The 27,326-nt window shown below is 42.8% G+C and overlaps 1 protein-coding gene across 1 annotated transcript in view; it reads left to right on the plus strand.

Annotated features, from left to right (window-relative positions):
- The window catches only part of IGF2R (insulin like growth factor 2 receptor), a 139,217-nt gene that overhangs the window by 45,372 nt on the left and 66,519 nt on the right, over nucleotides 1-27,326 (plus strand). The window contains exons 5-11 of the mRNA XM_019029518.4: nucleotides 10,716-10,848; nucleotides 13,325-13,454; nucleotides 15,695-15,800; nucleotides 18,674-18,836; nucleotides 19,065-19,230; nucleotides 20,547-20,650; nucleotides 26,696-26,860. Of these exons, the coding sequence (XP_018885063.2) occupies nucleotides 10,716-10,848; nucleotides 13,325-13,454; nucleotides 15,695-15,800; nucleotides 18,674-18,836; nucleotides 19,065-19,230; nucleotides 20,547-20,650; nucleotides 26,696-26,860 (967 nt within the window). The remainder of the gene's footprint in view (nucleotides 1-10,715; nucleotides 10,849-13,324; nucleotides 13,455-15,694; nucleotides 15,801-18,673; nucleotides 18,837-19,064; nucleotides 19,231-20,546; nucleotides 20,651-26,695; nucleotides 26,861-27,326) is intronic.

Here is a 27,326-nt window from a genome sequence, read left to right on the forward strand (position 1 = left end):
AGGTTTATGTACTTATAAAACACTCATCATTCCCTAAAGAAAAAAAAAATCTCAATTTGGTTTAGTGTCATTGTAGTCTTGCTTTCTACATCTTACTAATGTCTCATTTATTTATTCATTTTGCTCTGTCACATTTAGAATGATTTTGATGGGCAAAAATCATGGTAGTTACAAACAGCACCTTTAAAACTATTGTTATACTTTGTTCAGTGGATTCTGGTAGAGGCTTTAAGGTAATTATTTCTTTAAAGCATTGTGTAAATATACCTCCTACTGTAGTGCCCTTGGGAACAGGAGAAATTCAGAACTGGCCTGCTAGCAGTCTTACCAGGGTTATAAAAGTAAGATTATTATATATAAAACAGCATTAACTCAATGCGTGGTGTGTTGCAGCTGGCAAACAACCTCGCTCCCCAGGCTGCTAAATTCGTGGTCTTATGAATGTCTCCATTGCTGTGTTTGCTGTAGCAGGAAGTGGGAGGGTGTTCCCCAGTAGCCTTGACTGTTTTCCAATGCACACTCCAATTCTGTGGAGTGCTGTGTGAGGCATGTCTTCTCTTCCCTCCTGGAGTAGGGAGACAGCCAGTAGTTGCTACCTGCCCCGAGCAGGGTGCTTGCAGATCTTGCCGATGTGGAATCCTCTAAGTGTCTTGGTGAAATGCAGCTATTTTCAGAATGAAGAGTTCTTTCATTTTCCCTTCTTGCCATATGCCATCTTGCTCCCTTTTCCATCATAGGCTTTTATTTTGCTGGTTAGAGAATTGCGTCTTGTCTTGCATCCTACCCAGTCCACTGACTCACTCCCCTCTTGGGTTAATGTTTTCATATGATCTTGCTGTGGGATGACAAGCTTTAGATTTGCAGGATAATAGGCACTTGTGGCTTTTTACTGTAACCCAATTATAGTCTGTGGCAATAACTTTCTTTTAGTTGCCTTTCTGCATGAATGTGGTGGTAGGCTTAAGCTCCACGTGCTGGTACCCTCTGAGCACTAGAGGTTCTAACTTCCTCCATTATTAGTAGAAACACTTAGGTGTCTGAGAAGTATTTTAGGCGACAGGCAACTTTGATTTGAGGATATGGTCAAAATGAGTTCAAGTGCCTTTGAGGCTGTGAGTAGGTGTAGGTCGTTTGATTCACTCTATTAGCTCTCCATGAATCTCTGACAGCAGGACTGGGGAAAAAGGTTAGTGGGTTAGAGCATTCCTGCAGATTTGATAGCCTATTTCTAAGAGAAATTTGAAAGCTAAATATTAAGCAGTTAACTTTTGTAAATAGACCTGTCTGTGAATTGCTTCAGTCTAAAAGATAAAATTTTGGGAAACTTATCCACAGAAAATAATAAAACTATCTACTTTGAAATGATTTCAGAGAACATGAATTTTTAGAATATCCTTTGGAAGAGGTAATTAAAATGATGCCAGTGTATTATTTTGGAAATAAAACTTACAGGAATGTTTCACATAGTCATGGTTCACTTGGTGATCAGGGCCTTTTTTACTCTGGGGGGGATTCCTTTCTGGGCTTGAGTTCTTGCTGTGATGCGGAAGTTGGGTGCCCCTACTTCATGAAACTGTGCCACAAAGATGTGGGTGCCCCTACTTCATGAAACTGTACTGCAAAGATGTGGGTGCCCCTACTTCATGAAACTGTACTGCAAAGATGTGGGTGCCCCTACTTCATGAAACTGTACCGCAAAGATGTGGGTGCCCCTACTTCATGAAACTGTACCGCAAAGATGTGACCTCAGAGCCATGGTTTCGGTCCTGGGCAGGGAGTCTTGCAGCCTGGGGCAGTTTCACCATCTGAGCACAGACCCTGATATAGTTTGGATTCTGTCCCTCCCCAAATCTCACATTGAATTTGAATCCCTAATGTTGGAGGTGGGGCCTGGTGGAAGGTGATTAAATCATGGGGGTCCCTCATGAATGGTTTAGCACCATCCCCTTGGTGCTGTCCTCATGATAGTGAGTGAATTTTCATAAGATCTGGTTGTTTCAAAGTTTCTGGTTGTTTCACTCTCACCGTCTTGCTCCTGCTTTTGCTGTGTGATATGCTTGTTCCCACTTCACCTTCTGCTGTGAGTGAAAACTTTTTGAGGCCTCCCCAGAAGCCGAGCTATGCTTCCTGTACAACCTGCAGAACTGTGAGCCAGTTAAACCTTTTCTTTATAAATTACCCATTCTCAGTTATTTATAGCAGTGCAAAAACAACCTAATACAGACTGCTTGGGACTGGGCTGGCTTTTTTGGCCTGCTGCCAGCGATGGGCCACAGGTGGGAGACTCACTGAGTTAAGGGCATTAGAACTTGGTGGGTCCTGCTATTGCCTGCTATGCTGTGGAGCTCAGGCTGCACCTCTTTTTACCATGTGGGCTCTTTGATGTGGTAGAGGCGCCTCTGTCCCTCCCTAGAATGTTGCCCTGGAGGCCCACTGATCACCACTGGGGCCAGTGCTTGTCTCAGCTGTTGGAGAGCCTGAATATGTGCTTGCCTGACCCAGCTCCACCCAGCTTTCCTTCCTCAACCTGCCTTGCTGGCAGAACACAAGACAGTGATGCTTAGGTGTCCCATGGCCCCACCCGTTGTCTGGGACATGGGAGTAGCCTCCTCGTTAACAAAAGCCAAGCATAAATCCTGTTGCCACCACTGCAGCTGCCTCTTTCCTGCAAGTACCACTTCCTGGCCAGGAGATGAACTTGCGTAGCCCATCTGCTGACACAAGTGTGTACACAATTGCACAGTGCTACGGCAGGAGACAAGCTTTCCATGACCTCAGTTACCATCATCCCTCACCACACCCTGGCTACTCAGAAGGCCCTGAGCCTGCTCACCAGCCTGGTATATTACTACTACAGCTGATGTTTGAGAAAGTCACCACACAAAGCCTATCTATAACCAAGGAATTCATACAGTCTTTGACGCTGAAAGCGTCCAGAAGCAAAGCCAAATAAAACTATGCAACATACATTATAGTCACATTCTCAAGGCAGGGGGGAACCCTCTAGTCAAAGCAAAAGTAAATTCAAACCAAAAAGTGACAGTTTCTCTAGATGAGAAGGAAGCAGGGTAACAATTCTGGAAATATGAAAAAGCAGGGTGTTATAGCACCCTGAAGGATCATATTAATCTTCCAGAAACAGATCCTAACCAAAGTGAAATGCTTGAAATACTAGTTAAAGAATTCAAAATATTAATTTTAAAGAAGCTTAATGAGATACATGAGAAAGTTGAAAACCAATACAAAGAGATCAGAATATCAATCCAGGATATAAATGAGAAATTTACCAAAGAGATGTTTTAAAAAAATCAAATAGAATTTCTAGAAATGAAAAATTTATTATGGGAATTATAAAATCGAGTTGAAAGCTTCAACCATAGACTAGACGAAGCAGAAGGAAGAATCTCAGAACTTGAAGACAGGTCTTTTGGATTAATCCAATCAGGCAAAAACAAAGATTCAAAGGAAATGAACGAAGTGTTTGAGAAACGTGGGACTACATGAAACATCCAAACCTATAAAGCATAGATATTACTAAGGGAGAAGAACAAACAAAGTCTGGAAAATGTATTTGAGGACATAATTGATGTAAACTTCTTTAGTCTAGCAGGAGATGTAGACCTCCAAATATAAGAAGCTCAAAAAATTCTAAGGAAATATGTTGCAAGAAGGACTTCACCACAACATATAGCCATCAGACTGTATGAGGTCAACATGAAGGAAAAAATCCTATCCACGAGAAAAGTATCTAATCACCTATAAAGAAAATCCCATCAAACTAATAGGGGACTTCTCAGGAGAAACTTAAGAGGCAGAGAGATTGGGTTTCTGTTTTCAAGGTGCTTAAGCAAAAAAAATCTGTCAACCCTGAATTTTGTATCCTGCCAGAATAAGTTTCATGTATGAAGGAAAAATAAAGTCTTTCTCAGACATGCAAATGCTGAGGGAATTTGTTAGTACTAGATGGACCATACAATTAATGCCCAAAGGAGGTCTATACAGGGAAACAAAAGTTTGATACTTGCTATCATAAAAACACACAAAAGTATAAACACCCTTATAAAACAATTATTCAAACAAGACCACAAAGCAACTAGGAAACAGTTAGCATTATGACAGGAATAAAACCTCACATATTAATATTAACTTTGAATGTGCATGGATTAAATGCTCCACATAAAAGATACAGATTGGCAGAATGGATTTAAAAAACAAAAGACAGAATCCACCCATATGCTGCTTACAAGAAAGCCAGAACTAATTGGTAAAGACATACACTGAAGCTAAAGGGATGGGAAAAGATATTCCAGGCAAATGAAAATCAAAAGCGAGCAGGAAGACCCACCTATATTTAGATAAAACTGACTTTAAATCAACAACAGTAAACAAAAGAAAAGGATGGTCATTATATGATGAAAAGATTATTCAACAAGATGTAACAATCTTAAATATGTATGCAAGCAACTCTAGAGCACAAGATTCATAAAACAACTGCTGGTAGACTTCAGAAAAGAAATGGACAGCAATGCAATAATAGAATTCAATCACTGAGAAAGAAAATCAACAAACACGGGACATAAATTGGATTCAGGACCACGTAGACCTAACAGACATTTATAGAACATTCTCCCCACAGCCGCAGAACATATATTCTTCTCATCAGTGCATGGAACGTTTTTCGAGATGGACTATATGTCATACCAAAAAACAAGTCTCAATAAATTGAAAAAAACCAAAATGATACCAAGTATCTTCTCAGACCACAGTGGAATAAAACTAGAAATCAATTCACAGAGAAACTCTCATAACTATACAAATAATTGGAAATTAAATAGCCTGCTTCTGAATGAATTTTGAGTCAACAATGCAATTAAGATGGAAATTAAAAAAATCTGAAACAAATGAAAATGGATACACAACATAAAACCTGCGGGATACAGCAAAAGCAGGGCTAAGTGGGAAGTTTATAGTGTTAAATGCCTACATCAAATATAGAGATCACAAATTAACAACCTAATATCACACTTCAAGGAACTAGAAAAAAAAGAAAAAACCAAATTGAAACCTAGCAGAACAGAAGTAACAAATACCAGAGCAGAACTAAATGAAATGGAGACCAAAAAATGTAGTACAAAGGATAAAAAAAATGAGAAGTTGGTTATTTGGAAAGATAATATTCATAGACTGTTGGTCAGATTAACCAGAAGAGAGAGGATTCAATCAGAAATAAGAAAGTAGACATTACAGCTGATACCACAAAAAAGATCATCAGAGACTACTATGAACATCTGTGTACTCACAACTGAGAAAATTTAGAGGAAATGTGTAATTTCTGGAAACATTCAAGTTCCCGAGATTCAACCAGGAAGAAATAGAAATTCCGAAAAGACCAATAACAAGTATTCGGATTGAATCAGTAATTTAAGAAAAACAAAACAAACAAAACAAAACAAAACAAAAACCTCCCAACAAAAAAAGCTCAGGACCAGACAGATTGACAGCTGAATTCTTCCAGAGGCACAGGGAAGAACTAGCACAAATCCTACTGAAACTGTTACCAAAAATCAGAGGAGGGAATCCTCCCTAACTCATTATTTGAAGCCAATATTATCCTGATAACCAAAGCCAAACAAGCACACAACAAAGAAAGAAAGCTAGAGGCCAATATCTATGATAAACAGATTAAAAAATCTCAACAAAATACTAGCAAACTGAATGTAACAGCACTTCAGAAAAATAATACATCACGACCAAGTGGGTTTTATTCCAGGGTTGCAAGGATGGTTCAGTGTATGCAAATCAATAAATGTGATTCACCATTTAAACAATTAAAAAAAAAAGTCTGACCATCTCAGGAGATACAGAAAAAGCATTTGATGAAATTCAACATCCCTTAATGAAAAAACAACACTCAAAAAATTATTAGAAGGGACATACCTCAGAATAATAAAAGGCATATACGACAAAACCACAGCCAGCTCATACTGAACAGGGAAAAGTTGAAAGCATTTCCCCTAAGAAGTGGAACAAGACAATGATGCCCACTTTTTCATCTCTCCTATTCAACATGGTACTGGAAGTCCTACCTGGGGCAGTCAGGCAAGAGAAAGAAAAGGCATCCAGATCAGAAAAGAGAAAGTCAACGTGTCTCTGTGTGCTGATGATATGATCTTATACCTAGAAAACTCTAAAGATTCCTCCAAAAGTCTCTTAGATTTGATACATGAATTCAGTAGTTTCAGGATACAGAGTCATTGTACAAGAATCAATAACATTTCTACACACCAGTAATGATCAAGCTGAGAATCAAATCAAGAACTCAATCCCATTTATAATCGCTAAAAAAAAAAAAACCCACTAGAAATACATTTAGCCAAGGAGGTGAAAAATCTATACAAGGAAAACTGTAAAACACTGATGAAAGAAATTGTAGATGGCACAAATGGGAAAACATCCCATGCTCATGGATTGGAAGAATCAATATCATTAAAATGATTATATTGCCCGAAACAATCCACAGATTCAATGCAATTCCTATCAAAATGCCAACGTCATTTTTTATGGAATTAGAAAAAGTCCTAAAATTCATGTGGTCCCCCCAAAAATCTTAATAGCCAAACCAATCTTAAGGAAAGCGAATAAAGCTAGAGGCATCACAGTACCCAACTGCAGATTATACTGGAGGGCTATAGTAATCAAAACAGCTAGTACTGATAGAAAAATAGACACACAGATCAATGGAACAGAATAGAAAACCCAGAGTCAAAGCTGCATACTTACAACCAACTGATCTTTGACACAGCTGACAAAAACATACACTGGGGAAAGGACACCCTATTTAGTAAATGGTTCTGGGAAAACTGAACAGCCATATGCGGAAGAATGAAACTGGACCCCTATCTCTTACCACATATAAAAATTAACTCAGGTCGGATTAGCGACTTGAATGTAAGGCCTGCCTGAAACTATAAAATTCCCAGAAGAAAACCCAGGAAAAGCTCTCTCGGATCTTCACCTAGGCAAAGAATTCATGATCAAGACTTCAAAAGCAAATGCAACAAAAATAAAAATAGAGAAATGGGACTTTATTAAACTTAAAAACTTCTGCATAGCAAAATACATAGTCAGCAGAGTGAACAGACAGCATACAAAATGGCCAAAAGTGTTTTTAAACTCTACATTCAACAAAGGATTGATATCCAGAATCTACAAAGAATGCAGACAACTCAACAAGAAAAACCACAATCCCTTTAAGAAGTGAGCAAAGGACGTGAACAAACTTTTCTCTAAAGAAGACATACAAATGGCCAAGAATCTCCTAAACATACTCCACATCACTAATCATCAGAGAAATATACAAATTATTATAAAACCACATGGAATACTATGCAGCCATAAAAAATGTTGAGTTCATGTCCTTTGTAGGGACATGGATGAAACTGGAAACCATCATTCTCAGCAAACTGTCGCAAGGACAAAATACCAAACATTGTATGTTCTCACTCATAGGTGGGAATTGAACAATGAGAACACATGGACACAGGAAGGGGAACATCACACATTGGGGACTGTTGTGGGGTGGGGGGCGGGGGGAGGGATAGCATTAGGAGATATACCTAATGCTAAATGACGAGTTAATGGGTTCAGCACACCAACATGGCACATGTATACATATGTAACAAACCTGCACATTGTGCACATGTACCCTAAAACTTAAAGTATAATAATAATAAAATTAAAAAAAAAAGTTTAGGAAAAAAAAGATAAACTGCATATATGGAACGTAATAAAAAAAAACCCACAATGAGATACCATCTTATACCAGTCAAAAATGGTAATTATTAAAAAGTCAAAAAACAACAGATGTTGGCAAAGTTGCAGAAAAAAAGAGAACACTTATACACCGTTGGTGGGAATGTAAATTAGAATGACCTTTATGGAAAATAGTATGGAAATTAATCAAAGAACTAAAAATAGAACTACCATTTGACCCAGCAATCTCACTACTGGGTATCTACACAAAGTAAAAGAAATCTGTCTGTCAAAGAGATACGTGCACTTGTCTGTTTATTGTGGCACTATTCACAGTAGGAAAGATACGGAATAAACATTAAGTGCCCACCAACGGATGACTAGGTAAAGAACACACACACACACACACACACACACACACACACACACACGTCTATCATGGAATACCACTCAGCCGTAAGACAGAATGAAATCCTATGTTTTGGAGTAATATTGGTGGAACTTGAGGCCATTATCTTGAGTGAAATAACTTAGTCAGACACCACATATTCTCACTTATAAGTGGGAACTAAATAATACATACACATGGACATAGAGACTGGAATAATAAATATTGGAGCTTCAGAAAGGTGAGAGGGTGGGAGGGCAGTGAGGGTTGAGAAATGAGAAATTTCCTAATGGGTACAATGTACAGTATTCCAGTGCTGGTTACACTAAAAGCACAGACCTCACCACTGTGCAATATCCATGTAATACAACTGCACTCGGTCCTCCTAAATCTATATAAAACAAACAAACAGGCACCCCCTTAAAGCTCAGGGTCTTGCCAACTCTAACAGTGGGGTTTCTTGATGTTTTTTAAAATAAAAAGACCATTAGTTCATAGGTATGAGAGACTGGTCATAAATTAAAACCAAGTAAGGATGGATTGAAATACCCACAGGAGGAACTCATCTTCACAGTTTATGGAACAAATATGGAACAAATATTTACTGAGCTCCCACTATGTTGTAGGCATCATCTTTAGCCTGCAGTGACAAACCCTTGACCTCAAGGAGCCCCTATTATAGTGGGGGGAAAATGACAAAAGTCAACAGATGGCAGTATCTAGTATCGTACATCACAGTGCTGTGAACAAAAGTGAGGCTGAGTATGGGAGACAGAGAGAGGTGGAGAGTGCTGTTTTAGGTAAAGGTGTCAGAAGAGGCCTTACTAAGGGTGATGTTTCATCAGAGACCTGAATGAAGTGAGGGAAAGAGCCGTGTGTATATTTGGGTAAGCACATCTCAGGTAGAGAGGACTTTTGAGTTTCAGGAGGGTAGAATTGCATCAAGAGGTGAGTGTGGCTGCGTTGAGTGAGGAGAGTGGTAGGTGAGGGCGGTGTCATGAAGGAGTTTGAATTTCCATCTCAGTGTAATGGGAAGCTGCTTTGAACAGGGAGAGGTGTGGCCTGATTTAATTCTGAAGTGCTAATCCTGAGCTTGTGGAGACATGGGCTGAGGTAGTAGGGCATTGAAGCTGGAATTGGGGGGCCAGTTAAGATACTGTTGCAGGCAAGAGATTATGGTGGCTTGGACAGGGTGGCGATGGTGGAGGTGATAAGTAGGGAGTGGATCCAGGGTTTAGTCTGAAGGGAGAGCTGGCAGGACTTGCCAATGGTTGGATGTAGACTGTGAGAGAACTTGGCGGTGGGGCAGGGGGACCTTAAGGTTTTGGCCCAAGCAACTGGTTGAATGATGGTGCCATTTGTTGAGATGAGGAACACTGGGGTAACAGTAGGTTTTGGGGGAGAAATCAAAGGCTCATTTTAAATTTAAATACATGAAATTTGAGATGGTTTTGTGTATCCAAGTGATGATGATAACAGCAATAAATAACACTTATGCCAACGTGCCAGGAGCTGTACCCCAAGCTTCACATACATTAGTTCACTCAGGCCTTACAGCAGCCCCATGAAGGAATAACTGTCATTATTCCAGTATGGCACGTGGGGAAGCTGAGGCATGGAGGTTAACTTCATTCATGGTCATGCAAAGTGTTCATGCCAGAGTTTGAACCCCAAGCGTTCTGCTTCGAGTCTGTGCTTATAAACGTAGCTTCTGCTATTGTTGGCTGTGTAAGCCTGCAGTTTTGTGGAAAGGTCAAGGCTAGAGACATGAATTTGGGAGTCTTTGGCAGACATTTATAACCATGCACGAGGTCACCAAGGGATTGGGTGTAGACAGGAAAGAGGGCTGCTCAGTAAGCTGTGGCACACCTCTGCATTGAGAGTCAGTTAGAGGGAAGGTGAGAAGTGTTTCCAGGAGGCTGAAAAAGAGCTGGAAGTGGGGCAGAAGAAAACCAGGAGCCTGTGGATGCAAGCCACAGAAGAAGGGATTTCATGAGGTGGAGAATGATCAGTAGCATCCAGTGCCACAAGAGACCATGTAACGGGAAGGCTAGGACACGAGCACTGGATGTGTCAGCAGAGATGTTGTGGGTGAGCTGGTAAGTGGGGTTTTGCTGGAGTGGGAGGCAGCAAGCTGATGGGACTGTGTTCAAGAGAGAATGGAAGGCAGGAAGAGGAGAAGACGTGTAGGGACAATTGAAGGAATTTTGCTCTAAGTTGCAGAGACATGAGATGATAGCTAGGGGAAAGTAGGGACCAGGAAGGATGTTTGTGAGGTGGTAGATCTCATGGCATGCTGAGGGAAACAATCCAGTGGAGAGGGAAAACCTGGTGATGTAAAGTGAGAGGAGATGATTGCAGAACAGTCCTCATGTAAGAGAGAAGAGATACCGAAAAGAACGCAGAGGAGCCAAGACGTTTATTGACCTTTGCCTGAGTTCTTTTGTTATTAGGGGACACCATAGCGTGATAGTCCCTAAGGAATGGAGAGCAGTGTTGTGTGACATTGGTCATAAGCTTTTCTGATTGACCAAGATGTATACTGAAGATTCACTTTTTTCTTCCTCCCTTCCAGGTGCCATGCTATGTTTTTGATGAAGAGTTGAGGAAGCATGATCTCAATCCTCTGATCAAGCTTAGTGGTGCCTACTTGGTGGATGACTCCGATCCAGACACTTCTCTATTCATCAATGTTTGTAGAGACATAGGTATGAATCTTTGTGGGGCTGAGGGGGTGGTGGTGAGGGATTTCTTCTATGGCTTCAATATCTTTGCCTTTCTACCTTTATTTCTGTTTTCACATCCATGTTTCTGATTAGGCCCTCTAATAAAGCTTTTGTCCCAAAAAATGTCCTATTTGCACAACCCACCTCTTCTCCCCCAGTAGATTCCATGCCTCCTCCCCAACCCCTGCAGATTCCATCCTAACTGTTGGTCCATTCCATGTGGGTGTTCTCTCGGCCAGACACCTTGGGTTTCGGGATTCTACAGTAGTGAGGGTCGGTCTTGTTCTCTGTGTGTGCCTGAATCCCTTGGCTCTGAGTTACAGGCTGGGTAAAAAAGAAAAAGGGATGATCAAGGACTTGGGTACTTGGTCGGGATGCATATTTGGCCCAAGCTGACTTGTTCCTTTCTCTGTACTTGCCAAAACTGGTGTGAGAAGCTTTAGCTTAAGCTTTAGAACCTTTGATAAATTAACTAAAGACCGTAAATAAATGGACTTTATCTAAAAAGGGCCATGAAAAGTTTTACTAAGCCTTTGACTAGCCTTCAGCTGGTTTTACTAAGCCAGGTTTCTAAAACCCAGCTTGATGTTCCCCTCAGGGCTATGTATGAATTGTTAGTCCTGTAGGCCAGGACTGTCTTTCTGCAGTGCTAGCCATGAGTAAATTCTGCTGGTGATTAACTAATCTAAAGGTCATTTTTAGTGTTTTTCTTTGTTTTTTATTTCTCAAATAGTACATAATGCTTTGCCCTTAGAAAAGTTTGGAGAAAATTTTAAAAAATAAACTCAATACATGGAAGTATTGCTGGATAGTAGATGAGTATTATTAATTTATGATTATTCTTTAAATTGTATATATACATTATGTACTATCTTGTTTATGTATTATTTCTAAACAGTTAAAAACAGTAAATATACCCCATTCAGGGCTCACCAAAAGTAACCAATGATAACTAGATTTTTTTGTGTGTGTTAGAGTATTACATCTTTCTTTTGTTCTCCAAGGATAACCTTTATTGATTTTTTGGAAAAAGACTAATACAGTCTTTGTCTTAAATGGGTCTGTAACTCAAGTTTGGTTATAAAGTTGATGAGTTGTAGATTATTGAATTCTGAAATAATACGCTATTTTGATTTGGAAAACATTTAGGTTTCTGGTCTCTTAACATTTTACAGATCATCTGAATTTGCTGAGTATTTTCTTACAAGTTTTTTCTTTCCAATTTACTGGCAATTTGAGTAGAGCTTGAATGACTTTGATTCACAGTAGAGGTGCCCTAGTTTTTACTCAGACATTCTCCATTCCCAGGAAATTGCCCCAAGTCTCAAACCAAGATTGAATGTGACCCTCAAAACCTCTTGGATAGTTTCGGACTTGCCATCATGTGCTTACCTCCTTGCATCCTCAGGGCGCTTGCTGTATACTCTGCCTTTGGTATACCAAGTGGATTGTCTTACACTGAGTCCCCATGATGGCAAGGAGCCTATGGCACAGCAGATACTATAGGTGGAACAAAGCAGTCCATTTGTGAAATTTCATAATTCCACATAATTTCATAATTGTTTGGAAGGCTTGAGAGTTAAAGGTTTGCTTACCTCTTCACTAGCTGGTGCAAAGGTAGATAACCCTCCCCATCTTTGATTGATAAGGCAGGTAAAACTTAAGGGAGGTAAGATTATTCACTCACTCATTCGTGGGAGAAGGGTTGTTTGAATCCCTTCTATGTGCTAGGCACTAATCTAGGCACTGGATTATAGCACTGAACTCACCACAGTTCCTGTTTTTCTGGAACTTTAGTTAGATAGGAGAAAAGATAGATAGTAGACAAATAAATCCCAAAGTATACTGTGTAAGGTATTGAGTCATGGTCATAGAAATGAATGGTAAAGAGCAACCCAGCTGTAATCATAGCTGTTGCTATACTGGCAATCCGTAAAGCCTGCGTGATGTTCTGGACATATTCTGGGTATGTTTTCATCTTTAATCCTCCACCAAACCTGTGCAGTAGCACACTGGCAATTGGATAGTTTTGTAGTTAGACCAACGTTATAGACATAGTAAGTGGTCGATTTAGTATTTGAACCCAGAGCTGTGGGTTCTTTCCACTAATCTCCTAATTGTTCCAGTCATCTGTGGAGTGCCTGCATTTTCTAGTCTCTGTAGCTTGAAAGGGGATAATGCTAATGTTGTTGTACCTCAAGCAGAGGATGGGTACATTTCTTGATTACAAATAACATCATAGCCTGTTTCCTTATACCAGTGCAGAGCCAGTACTTTACAGTCCTTCATCCTGAGCTTTGTTTGCAGAGGGTTAATGGCTTGCCCGAGGTTTCAGAATAGTTACTTAGGGAGACTTTTAGGAATTCAATAATGTATTTAAAGGGACCCTGGGTCTAAGGGTACGTGTGATTATCACTCCTGACACCTAATCTGATTTAATGTAATACATGATTTTCAGACACACTACGAGACCCAGGTTCACAGCTGCGGGCCTGTCCCCCCGGCACTGCCGCCTGCCTGGTAAGAGGATACCAGGCGTTTGATGTTGGCCAGCCCCAGGACGGACTGAAGCTGGTGCGCAAGGACAGGTCAGTCAAGGCCTCCGATGCTGTTGGCGTTTTTAATCTCCAGCAAGGACCTGACTTTCAGGGAGCTGCAGGAACTTCCTTTTTCAGCAGGGCTTGGGATAGTCCCTGCAGCATTACTGCTTCACATGTACTTGTAAGATTGTTGGTCATTGCTGTGAGTCACATAGTCTAGTGTGCTTGTCTACTTTTTAATCATTTGTCTCTTACAGCAGTAAAAGTACATCTCATGATCCAGTCCATAGTACATACCTGTATTTGCCTCATGAAATAATGCCTATCTTAAGGTGCCATCTGATATTTTTCATTCTGTGGCACCCGTGAAATTGATTTTGTGTCCATTGTGTTCTCGTCTTGGGAGGGCAAGAGACAGGAGGAACAGTTTGCTGGTGACCTTCACTGGGACGTGACAGGGACCTTGGTTCCCAGTGGGGAATGGTGTTCCTTATAATGTGTTGTGCCGTGTACATATGCTCTTGTACTGCCTTTGTATCTTGCCTTGGCAGACATACGCATTTCTCTAGTGTGTTGCACATGACCATATCCTGAACTTCGATCAAGGATTCACATTTTCTCCCCATTCAGAGGCCTTTGGTAGACACCTTGTTGTGCTTGCTCTAGTCTGGAGCTCGTGGCATGTCTGGGTGGTTGTAGGGAGCATGTGCAATTATAATGGCACTCTGTCCAAAGAAAAAACTTGAGCGTAACCTGAGGGAAAAAATGTTTGGAATTTTCTATGTGTGTGTCTGTATTAGTTTGCTCAGGCTGCCGTAAGAAAATATGATAGGCTGGGTAGCTTAAACCACAGAAATGTATTTCCTACACAGTCTAAAGGCTGCACGTCTGAAGAAGGCATCACCGGGGCTGGTTTGTTCTGAGGCCTCTCTCCTTGGCTCGTTAGATGGCTGTTTTCTTTCTGTGTCTTCACGTGGCCTTCCCTCTGCGGGGTTCTGTGTCCGAAACTCCTCTTCTGATAAGGACACCAGTGATTTTTTGGATTAAGGCCCACTCACATGACCTCCTTTTTCCTTGTTCACCTCTTTAAAGGCCCTGTCTCCAAATAGTCACATGCTGAGCTATGGCTTAGGCCTTCAACATACAAATTTTGAGGGGAAACAGTTCAGTCCATAACAGAGTCTTTAAGTGACACATTGGTAATTTTTAATATGAATGAGTTTGTGTGACGATTTAGTAACATGTGGGACACTGAGCAAGTGTGAGCTTCTCTTGTGGGAAAAGGCAGGTCATCTGTGATCAGCTATTCTCTAGCAGTCAGCCAGGGGCACTGGGCCCTTTCCACACTGAGTGCAGTAAACCCTGGTGGTGGGGGCCATGTTGGATGGTGGTTTGGGTGGTGGAAGAGAACCCCAGTTCAGTAACTGCTGTAACTGCTGGGCAGGTGCTGTGGGGTTAAGATAAAACAAAACTTTTGGCTGGCACTTAGAATTTGCTGTATAAAGAGGAAATGATTGACTAGCCTTGTGGGCAAAAATGCACCTGGCCTGCTTGTCTGCTTTTTTTTTTTTTTTTTTAATTTTGTTATCTCATTTACAACAGTTTTTTGCTTGTTTATTTTAGTCAAATGGTGTTTCTTCCTTTTTTTAAAAAAATAATTTTTTTGTTCCTTTTTTCTTTCCTTATTCTAGGACATGAAGCAGATCAAACAGGTTTTGTTTTTGTTTTTGTTTTTGCTTTTGTTTTTGAGATGGGGTCTTGCTGTGTCACGTAGGCTGGAGTGCAGTGGTGTGATTTCGGTTCACTGCAACCTCCGCCTCCCTGTTCAAGCGATTCTTCTGCCTCAGCCTCCTCAGTAGCTGGGACTAGAGGCGCACTACCATGCCCAGCTAATTTTTGTAGTTTTAGTAGAGATGGAGTTTCGCTGTGTTGGCCAGGGTAGTCTGGAACTCCTGACCTCAGGTGATCCACCACCTTGGTCTCCCAGAATGCTGGGATTACAGGCGTGAGCCGCCGCTCCCAGCCAGGTTTTCTTAATATATCAAATTTATGTGCTGGTCACTTTAGATATTTGATTTTTTAACAAAATAACACTCACTGGAGTTTACTTAAAACTTTTTTTTTCAAATGGAAATGAAGTCATTTTATACCATATCTACTTCTATATTTTAATATTTCTTCTGTTACCCTCTCCCCCCAAGTGAATGTGCTGAATGCTCAGGGCAACATATGAATTTGGATGTACTTTATACTTTTGTAATACTCTTTTCTCAATGTGGCTCTCCCAGGCTTGTCCTGAGTTACGTGAGGGAAGAGGCAGGAAAGCTAGACTTTTGTGATGGTCACAGCCCTGCAGTAACTATTACATTTGTTTGCCCGTCGGAGCGGAGAGAGGTAAGTGACTCATCTCCTGATGACTAATGTGGCGCACATTAGCCTGGGTTGCCCATGCAAACGCGTTTCTGGGCTTGGTGCAGGGTGGGCCTGGATGCAGGAAGCTGGGAGCCATGACAGAGGCACTGGTGGGTTCTCAGGAGAAGACAAGCTTCCTGGGATAGCTTCTGTCACATGCAGCTCACTCAGGGAGAGCTGTTTGCATTTTGCCTTTTGCTTTTTTACAGCAATCCGGAGGGGACTCCACATATAATGGGATGGTGTTTTGTTCTAGTCTCTGTGAGATTATTTTAAGTAGTTCACGGACAGATTTTTTTTTGGTAGTTGGGTTGTTTTAGTGAATAGTGGAAAAACGAAGTATAATTTCAAGCCTGTGATTTCTTATGAGAAGCCTTTCCCTCCCTTTCTCTTCCCAGTCTGCCCCTAAACCCCCATCCCTGCCTTCCCCCCTCTTTCTCATCACAGGCCAGTTTATTGCTGTGCACTCTGCTGTTGATGAAATCTCCAGCGCAGCTGTAAACTCTTTGAGTGTGGCTGCTGAGACTTACTTGTCCTTGAGTGCCCAGCGCCTGCAAGTGTTTTAACCAGGGGCAGGTGCTGATGGAAAGGAGGCGTCCCCCAGGGAGGGAGGGGTAGGGCAGGGCTTTCCTTTAGTTTCTTTCTGCCTTCTTAGTAATAGGGTGAAGTAGGGAGGGGCTGAATTGTTTTGCCAGAGAACCACACTCCCCTTCCCCCAAGCAAATGTGGAATTTGCTCTGACGTCAGGCTGGCAGCTGGCCTGGTGTGTGTGGGATATGGAGACAGTGCAGGGCTCAGCTTTCCACTTTCTGTCCCCAGACTTCCACATCAAGTGCTGTCAGCTGAATGAAGGCCGGAGTGTCTGATGTTTGTTCTGAATGTGAATGGGGAGGAATATTTATTCACACTTTTCATTTGTACCTACAGGTGTGAGTTGAAATCTTTTAAGCCCAGTGAGATGTTCTCAGGCGGTAGTGGTTTTAGTGTTTTCCCTTTTTATTTGTTCTACATTTGGTAAGAATCATTTTACACTGTGAGAATCAAGAGAATTGGGAGTTTTCCTCCTTTTTCTTCGAAGGGGTATGAGGCATTTCTTGGTGTTAGAAGAAGAGGCTGATTTGTTATTAGTGGAGCAAGAAGTTCCCTCTTTTTTTTTTTTTTTTAAAAGACAGTGTCTTGCTCTGTCGCCCCGGCCGGAGTGCAGTGCCACGATCTCACTTCACTACAATCTCCGCCTCCCTAGTTCAAGCAATCCTCCCATTTCAGCCTTCTGAGTAGCTGGGACTACAGGCATGTGCCACCATGCCTGGCTAATTTTTGTATTTTTAGTAGAGACAGGGCTTTGCTATGTTGCCCAGGCTGGTCTTGAACTCCCGGGCTCAAGTGATCTGTCCACCTCGGCCTCCCACAGTGCTGGGATTACAGGTGTGAGCCACCGCGCCGGCCAGGTTTCTTTTCAAGCTTAACTGTTCACTGGGCAGACCTTGCGTGACATGTGCTTGGACACTGTAATACTTGGGAGGTTTGTTTAAGCAGTTACATTTGCTCATTGAATGATTTTAGGAGCTGGTATTTAGTAAACACTCACCTTGTCATATAGATCATTTTAAAAATGCTTTATTTAATTTATTTATTGGGTTTACATACTGTAAAGTTCAGTTTTTTTTAAGTACAATTCAGTGGTTATTAGTATTTTTTTTTTAGAACTGTGCAACCATCATCACAATCTAATTTTGCATTTCCATCACCCCAAAAAGAAACCTCCTGCCCATTAGCAGTCTCTTCCCCATTCACACCCCAAGCCCTGGCAACTGTCCACCTTCTTCCTGTCTCTGTGGATTGGCCTTTTTTGGATGTTTTATGTCAGGGGAATCCTACACTGTGTGGCTTTCTGTGCCTGGTTTCTCTTACTGAGCCCTGGGGTCTGCATCACCATGTGTCAGACTGCACTGAGCCACGTGGGCAGAAGCACTGATTATGAGTCAGACAGAAGAGGGTTGGGCCTGCAGCTCTGCAACTTACTAATCGTGTGTGACCTGTTTGTAAACCTGGCACCTAGTGCCTGGCATGTAGCAGGTGCTCAGTGAGTATTTACGGAATGAATGGTGCTGGGAAGCAGCACGGCTATGCCCGGTGCTAAGCCCAGTAAGTCGTGTCTCCTAAGGATGATTAAAAAGCTGGCAGTGACATTCCTGGTGAGCAGGGACCCCATCAACCCCCTTCATGGCTCACATCAAAGACGAATGGTGGAGCTCCTGCTCTGTAGAAGCAACACAATGGCAGAATTGGGTTTGTGTCTGGGTGGTGCCCTGGCTTCACCCAGGAGCAGGTGTGGGTACAGATATGGTGGTGCCCAGGATCCCAAAGGGGTTGTGGACCGTGTCTCTGGTTGTGCACGCATGTGATAATGTTCACTCAGTGTCAGGGTTGCACCACTCCAGTTGAGCACCTCGTGGAAAGCGGTGAATGGACCATGCACCCTGCACGGCCTGTTAGCGCTTGCCAATGTCCTAGTAATTGCCACGTGCCACTGAGTCCAGGTGCTTGCTGGCTGAAGCTTGAGTGTCTCTCTGAAGGTGACTAGACTAGAAAGGGTAGAGTGTAAAAAGGAAATGGAGGTGTTACGAGTCAAATGGAAAAAAAAAACAGTTTAGAAAAAAATTAAAAGTAACTTTACTGAGTTGTTATAAGTCAAATAATGTTAATGTGTTAGAGGCAATTATGATTCAAAAAACAGAAACAGCAGAATGTAGAAACCTAACAACCTGTCTTTGAGCTTTTTGTAAGTGTGGAAAATCTGCATTAAGCTGCATGAAACATTTTTTATTTTGCTTCTTTCACATTGTTCCTGACAGGGCACCATTCCCAAACTCACAGCTAAATCCAACTGCCGCTATGAAATTGAGTGGATTACTGAGTATGCCTGCCACAGAGATTACCTGGAAAGTAAAACTTGTTCTCTGAGCGGCGAGCAGCAGGATGTCTCCATAGACCTCACACCACTTGCCCAGAGCGGAGGTAAGCAGATGCTTTCTGCCTCCTGGCGCTGCTTAGGAAGAAGGGGATCGAGAGAGGGAAGGGGACAGTAGGGGCCAAGTCAGTCCATGCATGCTTCTGGGTTGGAGAGAGCTGTAGTTTGGGCTGGTGTTTCAGAAATAGGATTCAGGTTTGACTAAGTAAGACTGTAATCTTCTAATACCTATTCATATAAAACAAGCCTCTTCTTGTTAATTTCCCTGTTTTTAGGTTCATCCTATATTTCAGATGGAAAAGAATATTTGTTTTATTTGAATGTCTGTGGAGAAACTGAAATACAGTTCTGTAATAAGAAACAAGCTGCAGTTTGCCAAGTGAAAAGGAGCGATACCTCTCAAGTCAAAGCAGCAGGAAGATACCACAATCAGACCCTCCGGTACGTCAAGAACCTCTGTGTGATTTTCCTTTTTCTTTGTATTTCTTGAGATAGGGTTGCACTCTAGCACCCAGGCTAGACTGCAGTGGTGCAATCTCGGGGCATTGCAGCCTTGACTTCCCTGCCTCAAGTAATTCTCCCACCTCAGCCTCCCGAGTAGCTGGGACTACAGGCAGGCACCACCATGCCTAGCTGGTTTCTGTAGTTTTTGTAGACATGGAGTTTTGCCATGTTGCCCACGCTGATCTTGAAGTCCTTGCCTCGGTGATCCTCCCACATTGGCCTCCCAAAGTGCATGGATTAGAGGCGTGTGCCTTGGGACCTGGCCTGCATAATTTTCAAGTGCGTTGTGTGTATTCTTGTGAAACATAACTCCCTCTCCTCCTTTTCTTCCTCTTTCCATTTTCCATAAGGTACAGGAAAATCAGTTACTCCAGCATTCCTTCCTAGTAGACTTCGGCAAGCTGCCATTTGTCACTAAAAAATCAAATGTTTTTCCTGGCTTTAGAGTAAGAATGCTTCTGTTAGAACTGTTCACTTTATAAACTTGCTGTTTGTATGGAACCTACTGTAGGAAAAGTATTTAATGAGTTTACAGTTGATAGGGCTTTTTTATTTTAAAATTTGTTTTTAAGGAGTTTTGATTTTTCTCTGGCAGTTTGAGAATCTGAAGCACCATCAACATTACAGAAAATTTTAAACAACTAAAAAAATGCATTCAGCACATTTCTTTTGACCCTTAACTTGGTAGTTGACCTTCATAAAAGCAGGATGAAAATGCAGTTTTCTGAAAATGTGTTAGGGGCAGTTACGATTCAAAAATTAGGAACAGAAAACTGCAAAAACCCCAGAACTGGTCTTTGAGCTTTTTAAAAGCATGGAATATCTGCCGAGAAGCTGCATTTTAAAAATTTTATTTTTGCTTCTTTCAAATTGTTCAGGATCAGTATAGTCCAAGGCCCCTCAGGCACGGCTGTGTTCATGGCGGCTGTTAAGAAGGCTGTCTAATTCTTGGGCGTTATTTATTTTGTACAAAATCTAAAAGTGAGAACAAGAGAAGTCTTCATGCTCACAGCTAAACCTTCGGCACTTTCTTCCAGCCAGTTACTACTTTGAAGCGAGAGGATGTCAAGTCCATACATTTGGAACTCATTTCCTGTAGATATTTTTCCCTAGCTGGCTAGAGAGCTTGCTGTTTTAGATCAGTAGTGATTTGTTGATGCTACGCAAAAGGCTTAATGTAGACATTTAAAAAGATTCAAGTTTTTTTCTTGGTTCTCCCAAACACATTTGTCTGTGTATTCACAAAAATCTAGATATTCGGATGGAGACCTCACCTTGATATATTTTGGAGGCGATGAATGCAGCTCAGGGTTTCAGCGGATGAGCGTCATAAACTTTGAGTGCAATAAAACCGCAGGTAAGTGTGCGCTGGAGTTCAGCCCCTCCTCTTTGCATTCATGGGCATGTGCTTGTGTGTGTGCACAGGCGTGTTCTTGGAAGTGAACACTGAATGGAGGAGTCAGATGCCCTCCTTTGGACTGGCCAGCTCTAGCCCCCAGACTGGGTTTTTTCTGTTGGAGTAACACTTTCCCCACCCCCACTGCCCCTCTGGACACACACACATCCTGTTTGCGTTTTCCTCGGTTTTCTCTGTTTGTTTTGGGAATGGGCCCAGCAATGAGCTTGTTGGGAAAGTTTTCGTCTTGAATTTTGGTGCACACTATAAACTACAGCAAGGACAGATTCGGCAGGGGCGGGATGGCTTGTCAATTTTGATTGAGTGACCTCTTCTTTTATGTAATGAGTATCAAGATAATCCTTTTTGCAAAGTGGTGACCCTGTGGTAGAGTTTGGATCTGGGGATTGCAGAATGTCACTGGGTGCGTTGAAGCTGAAGGCGTGCATTTCTCTGAGTGATGAGAAGCACCCTTGAGTCACCAAGGCACTGGCATATCAAAAAGCGGTGCCGCTGTCCATATCTTGACGATTGTAGACACAGTTGTAGCTGTAGAGAGATGATGGGATTCCGTCATCATCAGAGACCTGCCCCATCTGTTGACCCCCAGGCTGTGACTCCAGGCACCCTGCAGGGCATCCCACCACTGCTCAGAGCAATTCTAGGGCCCATTCTGGTTTCCAGCCTAAGTGCTGCCCCACCCAGAGGGTCTTTCTGGCCCTTGCTTCCGTGTGTTCTGTGTGTTTTTCTACAGCAGAGCTTTGGGTGGCTTGGTTACAGGATGGGTTCCTACAGGATTCACTGTGGGATGAGGGAGAGGCAGCTGGACATGATGTGAACCATGCTCTCGAAGCCTCCGGAGATCAGGTCTGCGTTGGGAGAGACAGGCACCCCTGCCCTGGTAGCACCGCACCCCTGCGAACGTCCTAGCAAGCAGGCAAAGAACCAGCCCAGGGTCTTGCCACTGGGAAGGCTTTCAAGCCCAAAATGCCCCAGTAACTGCTGTTGTGGCACCTGCCCCTGGGATGCCCTTGTTCACAGGTCTGCCATTGCTGTCCTTGTTCTCTACATGGCCCCTTTTGTTACTTTCACAATACACACATTTTTTTAGTACCTATTTGCTTAGGCCCTATGAGGCTGGAGGGTGTTGTGAGGATAGATGGCTCTCTAGGTGTTCACAGACTAGCAGCAGAGAGAGATAAGGAGCATGATGATGGAGGTTCAGGGCAGTGCTGCTAGAGTAGAGCGAGTGCTTAGTGTCGTCACTCCGCTGCTTTACCAGGAGGGAGGCACCGAGGTCAGCTGGCTGGGGTCTGGGCTGGGCACAGGGGTCAGGCAGTTCAGAGAGGAGGAAGTGCTGCCTGAGGCACGCTACATTGAGGAGCATGCCAGTCCCGTGTTGGGGTGGCTTTAGGGCCTGGGCCTCCAGACATTCAAAGGCATGGACCAGGGGAACTGCGAGCAGGTTAGAGGCGTGTATGGGGAATGTGGCTGAAGATGACCCTGGAACGGTGAGTGTGCAGTATTGTAAGAAACTTGTATGTCCTGCAGAGGAGCTGGATTATATCTGGAAATCTGTGAAGTCCCAAGGATTTTCAGCAGGGTTATGACATACATCTGACTCGTGAGTGAGAAAATCAGTGTGGCCTCTGGATGGACCTCCCATCTGGTCTGAGCACTCCCTGCACCCCTCAGCTTCTCCATCATTCTCTCATCACCCTCACCTCCTAGCCTACCTACGCTACTAGCCTCCTTAGCCATGTCTGCACCCTGAATCATGTCTCTCCTACTTGGTGTCCCCAGTCCCTAGGGATGCAGCCTGTATCTTCCCCATGTGCCCAGCCCCTCCGATGCCTGACCTTGGTTCTGGCTCCCAGGTCACCCCAACTGGCTCTCCTGGACTCCGGCTGGCTCGGGCTGCTCTGCTGTGGTCTGAATCTCCCTGCAACTTTGTGATGACCTCCTTTGGCCTGTTCTGTTCAGGGCTTTTTATTAATGACTTGGCCTAGATCTTTGAGAGTGTGCTGATCTCATTTGGGGATGCTGGGAAGACAGAATCATTATCCAAAAAGATTGAAATGGACGAGCAGGATATGAGAAGGGCATTATATCGTCTCAGACTTACAGGGAAGAGGTGTGGACATCGAGGAGCTGCCAACCAAACAAAAAACACAGGAGAGAAAAACCAAAGAACAGAAAGAAAGAAAAATAGAAAAAAAAAAGAAGACCCGCAGTAGAGTGGGGAGATCTTGCCTTGTAGTTATGAGCATAGATGAGGCCACACCCTCTGGGTTTGGTTCCCAGCTGCCCTAGTTTTTAGTTATGAAATCATGGGCCCAGAGGGAGCTAAAGCCCAGATGAGCAGAGGCTTGACAAAACGGGTGAAGGCCTCCCGTAGCTCCATGTTTCCTTTTCATTATAAAAATTTTCAAACATGGAACATTAAAACAAAAATTTACATGCCTGCCACTCTGACAGCCATTGATGTTTTGCCAGATTTTTCATGTAAGCCATGCGTCATTGATGGCTCATATCACCCCACCCTGATGCCAAGAAAGAACATTCCTTTATGTAAACTCAGTACCATCGTTGTACTTAACAAAATTAACAGTGACATCCCGATGTTAAAAAACCCGTGTTTTCCTAGGCTGTTTTCATTATGATTGTAACAAGGAGCCTGGACAGAGAGATGTCAGGTGTTTTGTGGGAGGGTTTTGAGCTGGCTGTCAGGCAGGAGTTGGATTAAAAAATACTTACATTTCCTTCCAGCTCTGTAATTCAGCACTCCAAACTCTGAGAGCAAACTGTGTACTGTAAAATTAGTTCATTATTATTTTGCTGGAATTTAAACTTAGAGTTTTTGGAGAATATCCCTTGGTAGACTCTGTTTATTAGATAGATGTATTTTTGAAGGTGAACGAGTGTTAATTGGCTACGTAATAGAAGTGTGGTTTAAGTTGGATCTCTAGGAATTATGCATGTGAATCTAGGTTCATGTACTTTTCAGGATGCAAGCGCATCTTTTGGTCATAATATTTTTTACCAGTTTAAATCTAGTTTGTTGTAAAGCGATGCTTTATTATTGGTGATTTTTTTAAATAAAGATGTTAGATAATTTTTTGGAAGAGCAGAATTCATTAGGATAGGCTAATAAACTACTCACAAATTTAAGTGGCTCAGCCCATTAAAGGTTTATTTTCTTAGTTCAGTGCTAGTCTTTGGGGATAGGGCTGGGGTGGGGGGTGCGGGCTCTGCTCCATGTGGTCGTTTGGAGACTTACGCTTTTTCCATCCTGTGTTTCTGCCATCTGCAGATGTGACTTCCAGGGGCTCTGCAGGATGGGAACATCAATTTGCTTTGTTTTGTTTTTTTTCCAGGCCAGAAATAAGTCACTTGGCCCAGCCTGAATAGCAGAGGAGGCTGGGAAACGGAGTTTAGCTATGTGTCTAGAGGAAAAATTAAACTAGTTGGGTAAGAGGTAGCATTGTTTTTGCCACAGAGAAATGGGTGCTGCTGCCTCCTCCTTAGGCAGAGAGCTCCTTGGTTCCATTTGAAAACCTTCCTTCCCCTTTTGCTGGAATTGAGAGACTGAGGACACAAAGTGGTGTGCTGGAGAATAAACTAGAGCCTGTGGTGCCAGACTGGCAACTTGGGGATTGTGTGAGTGAGGGAGAGATTGTGCAGAGCTAATCCTAACATTGCTGATGAGTGAACAGAAACCATAGGCCTCATGAATAGTGATTTCTGAAGTCAAAGCCCAGTATGCTTAAAAATCAACCCAAATGGTTTGGGAGAGGGGAGCACAGCTTACTGTTCTGCTAAAATTCTTTGAGGAATTAAGTAAGAATACGTGTAAGGTACGTAGCAATGGTTATTTACAAAATGGACTCTGCCTGCAGATTATTAGTATGTCTCAGATGTAAAACCAGCTCAAAAGTACTAGGACGATTTGTAGTAGTATTTAATTATTTGTAAACTTACACGTTTTTCTTCACGTTTGCAGAATACAAATCTTTTTCAGTAGTGAAATGTGAATCTAGTAGGATTAAACTGTGTGTAAACCTTGTGGGCGGGATGAAGAGAGGCAGAGGCGCGTCACTGTTGCTGTTAGTTGACCAGCAAGCTCAGGGGCCCAGCTATGGTAGCTGCCTCTGGGTTGTCAGCTGCGCCCAGGAGGTGAAGGTGGAAGGCATTCCTTAAAGACAGTGGCTTAGTGTACTTATTAAAAACCAAACCAAACCAGCCAACCAAACAAACATAAAACACAGGAGAGAAAGCCAAAGAAAAAAAGAAAAATAGAAAAAACCCCACAGTAGAGTGGGGCAATCTTGCCTTGTGGTTATGAGCACGGATGAGGGCAGACCCTCAGGGTCTGATTCCCAGCTGCCCTAGTTTTTAGTTAAGAAACCATAAGCAAATTATTTAGCCACCCTAAATCTGCAAAATGGTGCTAAAATTGTACCTTTGCCATGGGGTTTTGAGGATCAAATAGATTAATATAGTCATGTGTTGCTTAACAATAGGAATATGTTCTGAGAAATGTGTCATTAGGCGATTTTGTCATTGTGTGAACATCATAGAGTGTACTTAACACACACCTAGATGGTATAGCCTGCTGCACACCTAAGCTATATGGTGTAGCCTATTGCTCCTGGGCTACAAGTGTGTACAGCATGTGAGTGTACTGAATACTGCATGCACTTGTAACACAACGGTAAGTATTTGAGTATCTAAGTATATCTAAACATAGAAAAGGTCCACTAAAAATACGATACTATAATCTTTTGAGGCTACCGTTTTATATGCAGTCTGTTGTTGACCAAATGTTGTTACGCAGCACGTAACTGTATAAAGAAAGTACTTAAACAGAGCCTGTTCTTCTGCAGCTTGCCTTTATGTAGCCGAGGTGCTGAGCTCAGTGCCTGGCTGAGATTGTGCTCACTACAGGTTTGCTGCTGTGGCTGGTATTATAATTATAGTGATGATAATATTAAAGACTGGGTAGAAATTACAATTGAAATATCATTTGCTCTTGGTACAGAATCTTACTTCCTGTTTTCTTAGATCATTACATAGCTTATGATACCAAACCTCAAGAAGGCAGATCACATGGTGGGAGGCTCAGACAAGGATTATGAAACCATCAGGGGTGGGAAAAGGAGTGTTGTGCTCACGGCCCCCTAGCCTGGAAAGGTGCAGGGATAGGATTTCCAGCAAGGAGCAAGTCAGCAAAGCCTCTGAATCTCAGCGTCCATGGGATGGGGACGTGGCCTGTGAAGAGCTGGTTTTCATACTTAGACCTGAACTATTCCTGCTGATGGATGGGAAATCTGGGTGGCTCACTCTTGGTGGAAGAAGAGACTTGATTTGAGGAGGGTGTTAGGGGACAGACAGGTGCACTGACGGAACCACAGAATGCCAGCACTGTTTGGAGGTGTGCTGCTAACATTGTGGGGCTGTCATAGGACCTTGGCGTGCTTTCACTGGGAGCGACTGACTATAGATGGCTTCCACTCTTGTTTTACTTTAGGGATGAGTCCCAGAGAACTTGTCTTGTTCACAGTCGCATCACTAAGTCAGCAGTGCACAGGGAACTAGAGCTCCATTTCTGTCCTCCTTTCTGTGAGTCCCCAGTGTCACCCAGAGATGTTCAGGAGCCTCTGGGAGCTGACCACAGCCCGGGAGCAGAGGATCCCACTCACTGCTCTTGCATTCCTCCTGCCTGCCCTTTTAATCTTATCTTTGGAGGTGCTGTACACAGCCTTCTGTCAATGTCTCCCAAGGTGAAAGGCATGCTGGCCTGCCATCGAGGACTTAGGGTTAAGCATCTGAAGCTTAATAGAAGCCTGTGTCAACTCAGACCCCCATGGTCTCTAAAAAAATCTGGACCTGAATTTTTTAACTGAGCAGTTGGCATTGGTCCTGTTCAGTTTCTTCCTTGCTCCTTAGCTGTTCCTCAATTTTGGTCACGTATGGAGTTTAAATTTCTCCTCTTGAATCGTGCAGATAACGATGGGAAAGGAAGTCCTGTATTCACAGGGGAGGTTGACTGCACCTACTTCTTCACATGGGACACGGAATACGCCTGTGTTAAGGAGAAGGAAGACCTCCTCTGCGGTGCCACCGACGGGAAGAAGCGCTATGACCTGTCCGCGCTGGTCCGCCATGCAGGTACTGCCCTCCTTGCCATGCGGGTCTCAGTCCACATGCTCATGGAACATTTTCCCATGAGTACTTTTGGAAATGCGGTTACTGTTTTCTTGGTCAGTGGGTTGCGTCACAGCCCTCCCCCAGTTTTTTCATGGGGCTGTGTGAATTATTAGAAGGAGCATTGGACTGGGAGGTGAAATAACTGAATTTGAGACCAGCATTATTGTTTTCTGGTCGGGTTACCTTGGGCTCATCATAGTTGAGTGGAAACTGCCCTACACCTACAGGGTGTCAGGCCTTGTGCTCTGTGTTGTTTAGAAGCTTGCTTGCTTGCTTTTTTTTCCTTTAAATTTTTTTTTTTCTCTCTTATAACAGCCTTCGCATAGGCCATATTCCCACCTAACACAGGAGCTCTCAGGCCTGCAGAGTGGAGCTGCGGCTCAGTTGTTGTCTTTTGACCTTGTATTTTCACCCTTTTACACACTGC

The sequence above is a fragment of the Gorilla gorilla genome, chromosome 5 (genome assembly GCF_029281585.2).
Source record: "Gorilla gorilla gorilla isolate KB3781 chromosome 5, NHGRI_mGorGor1-v2.1_pri, whole genome shotgun sequence".
Lineage (NCBI taxonomy): Eukaryota > Metazoa > Chordata > Mammalia > Primates > Hominidae > Gorilla > Gorilla gorilla.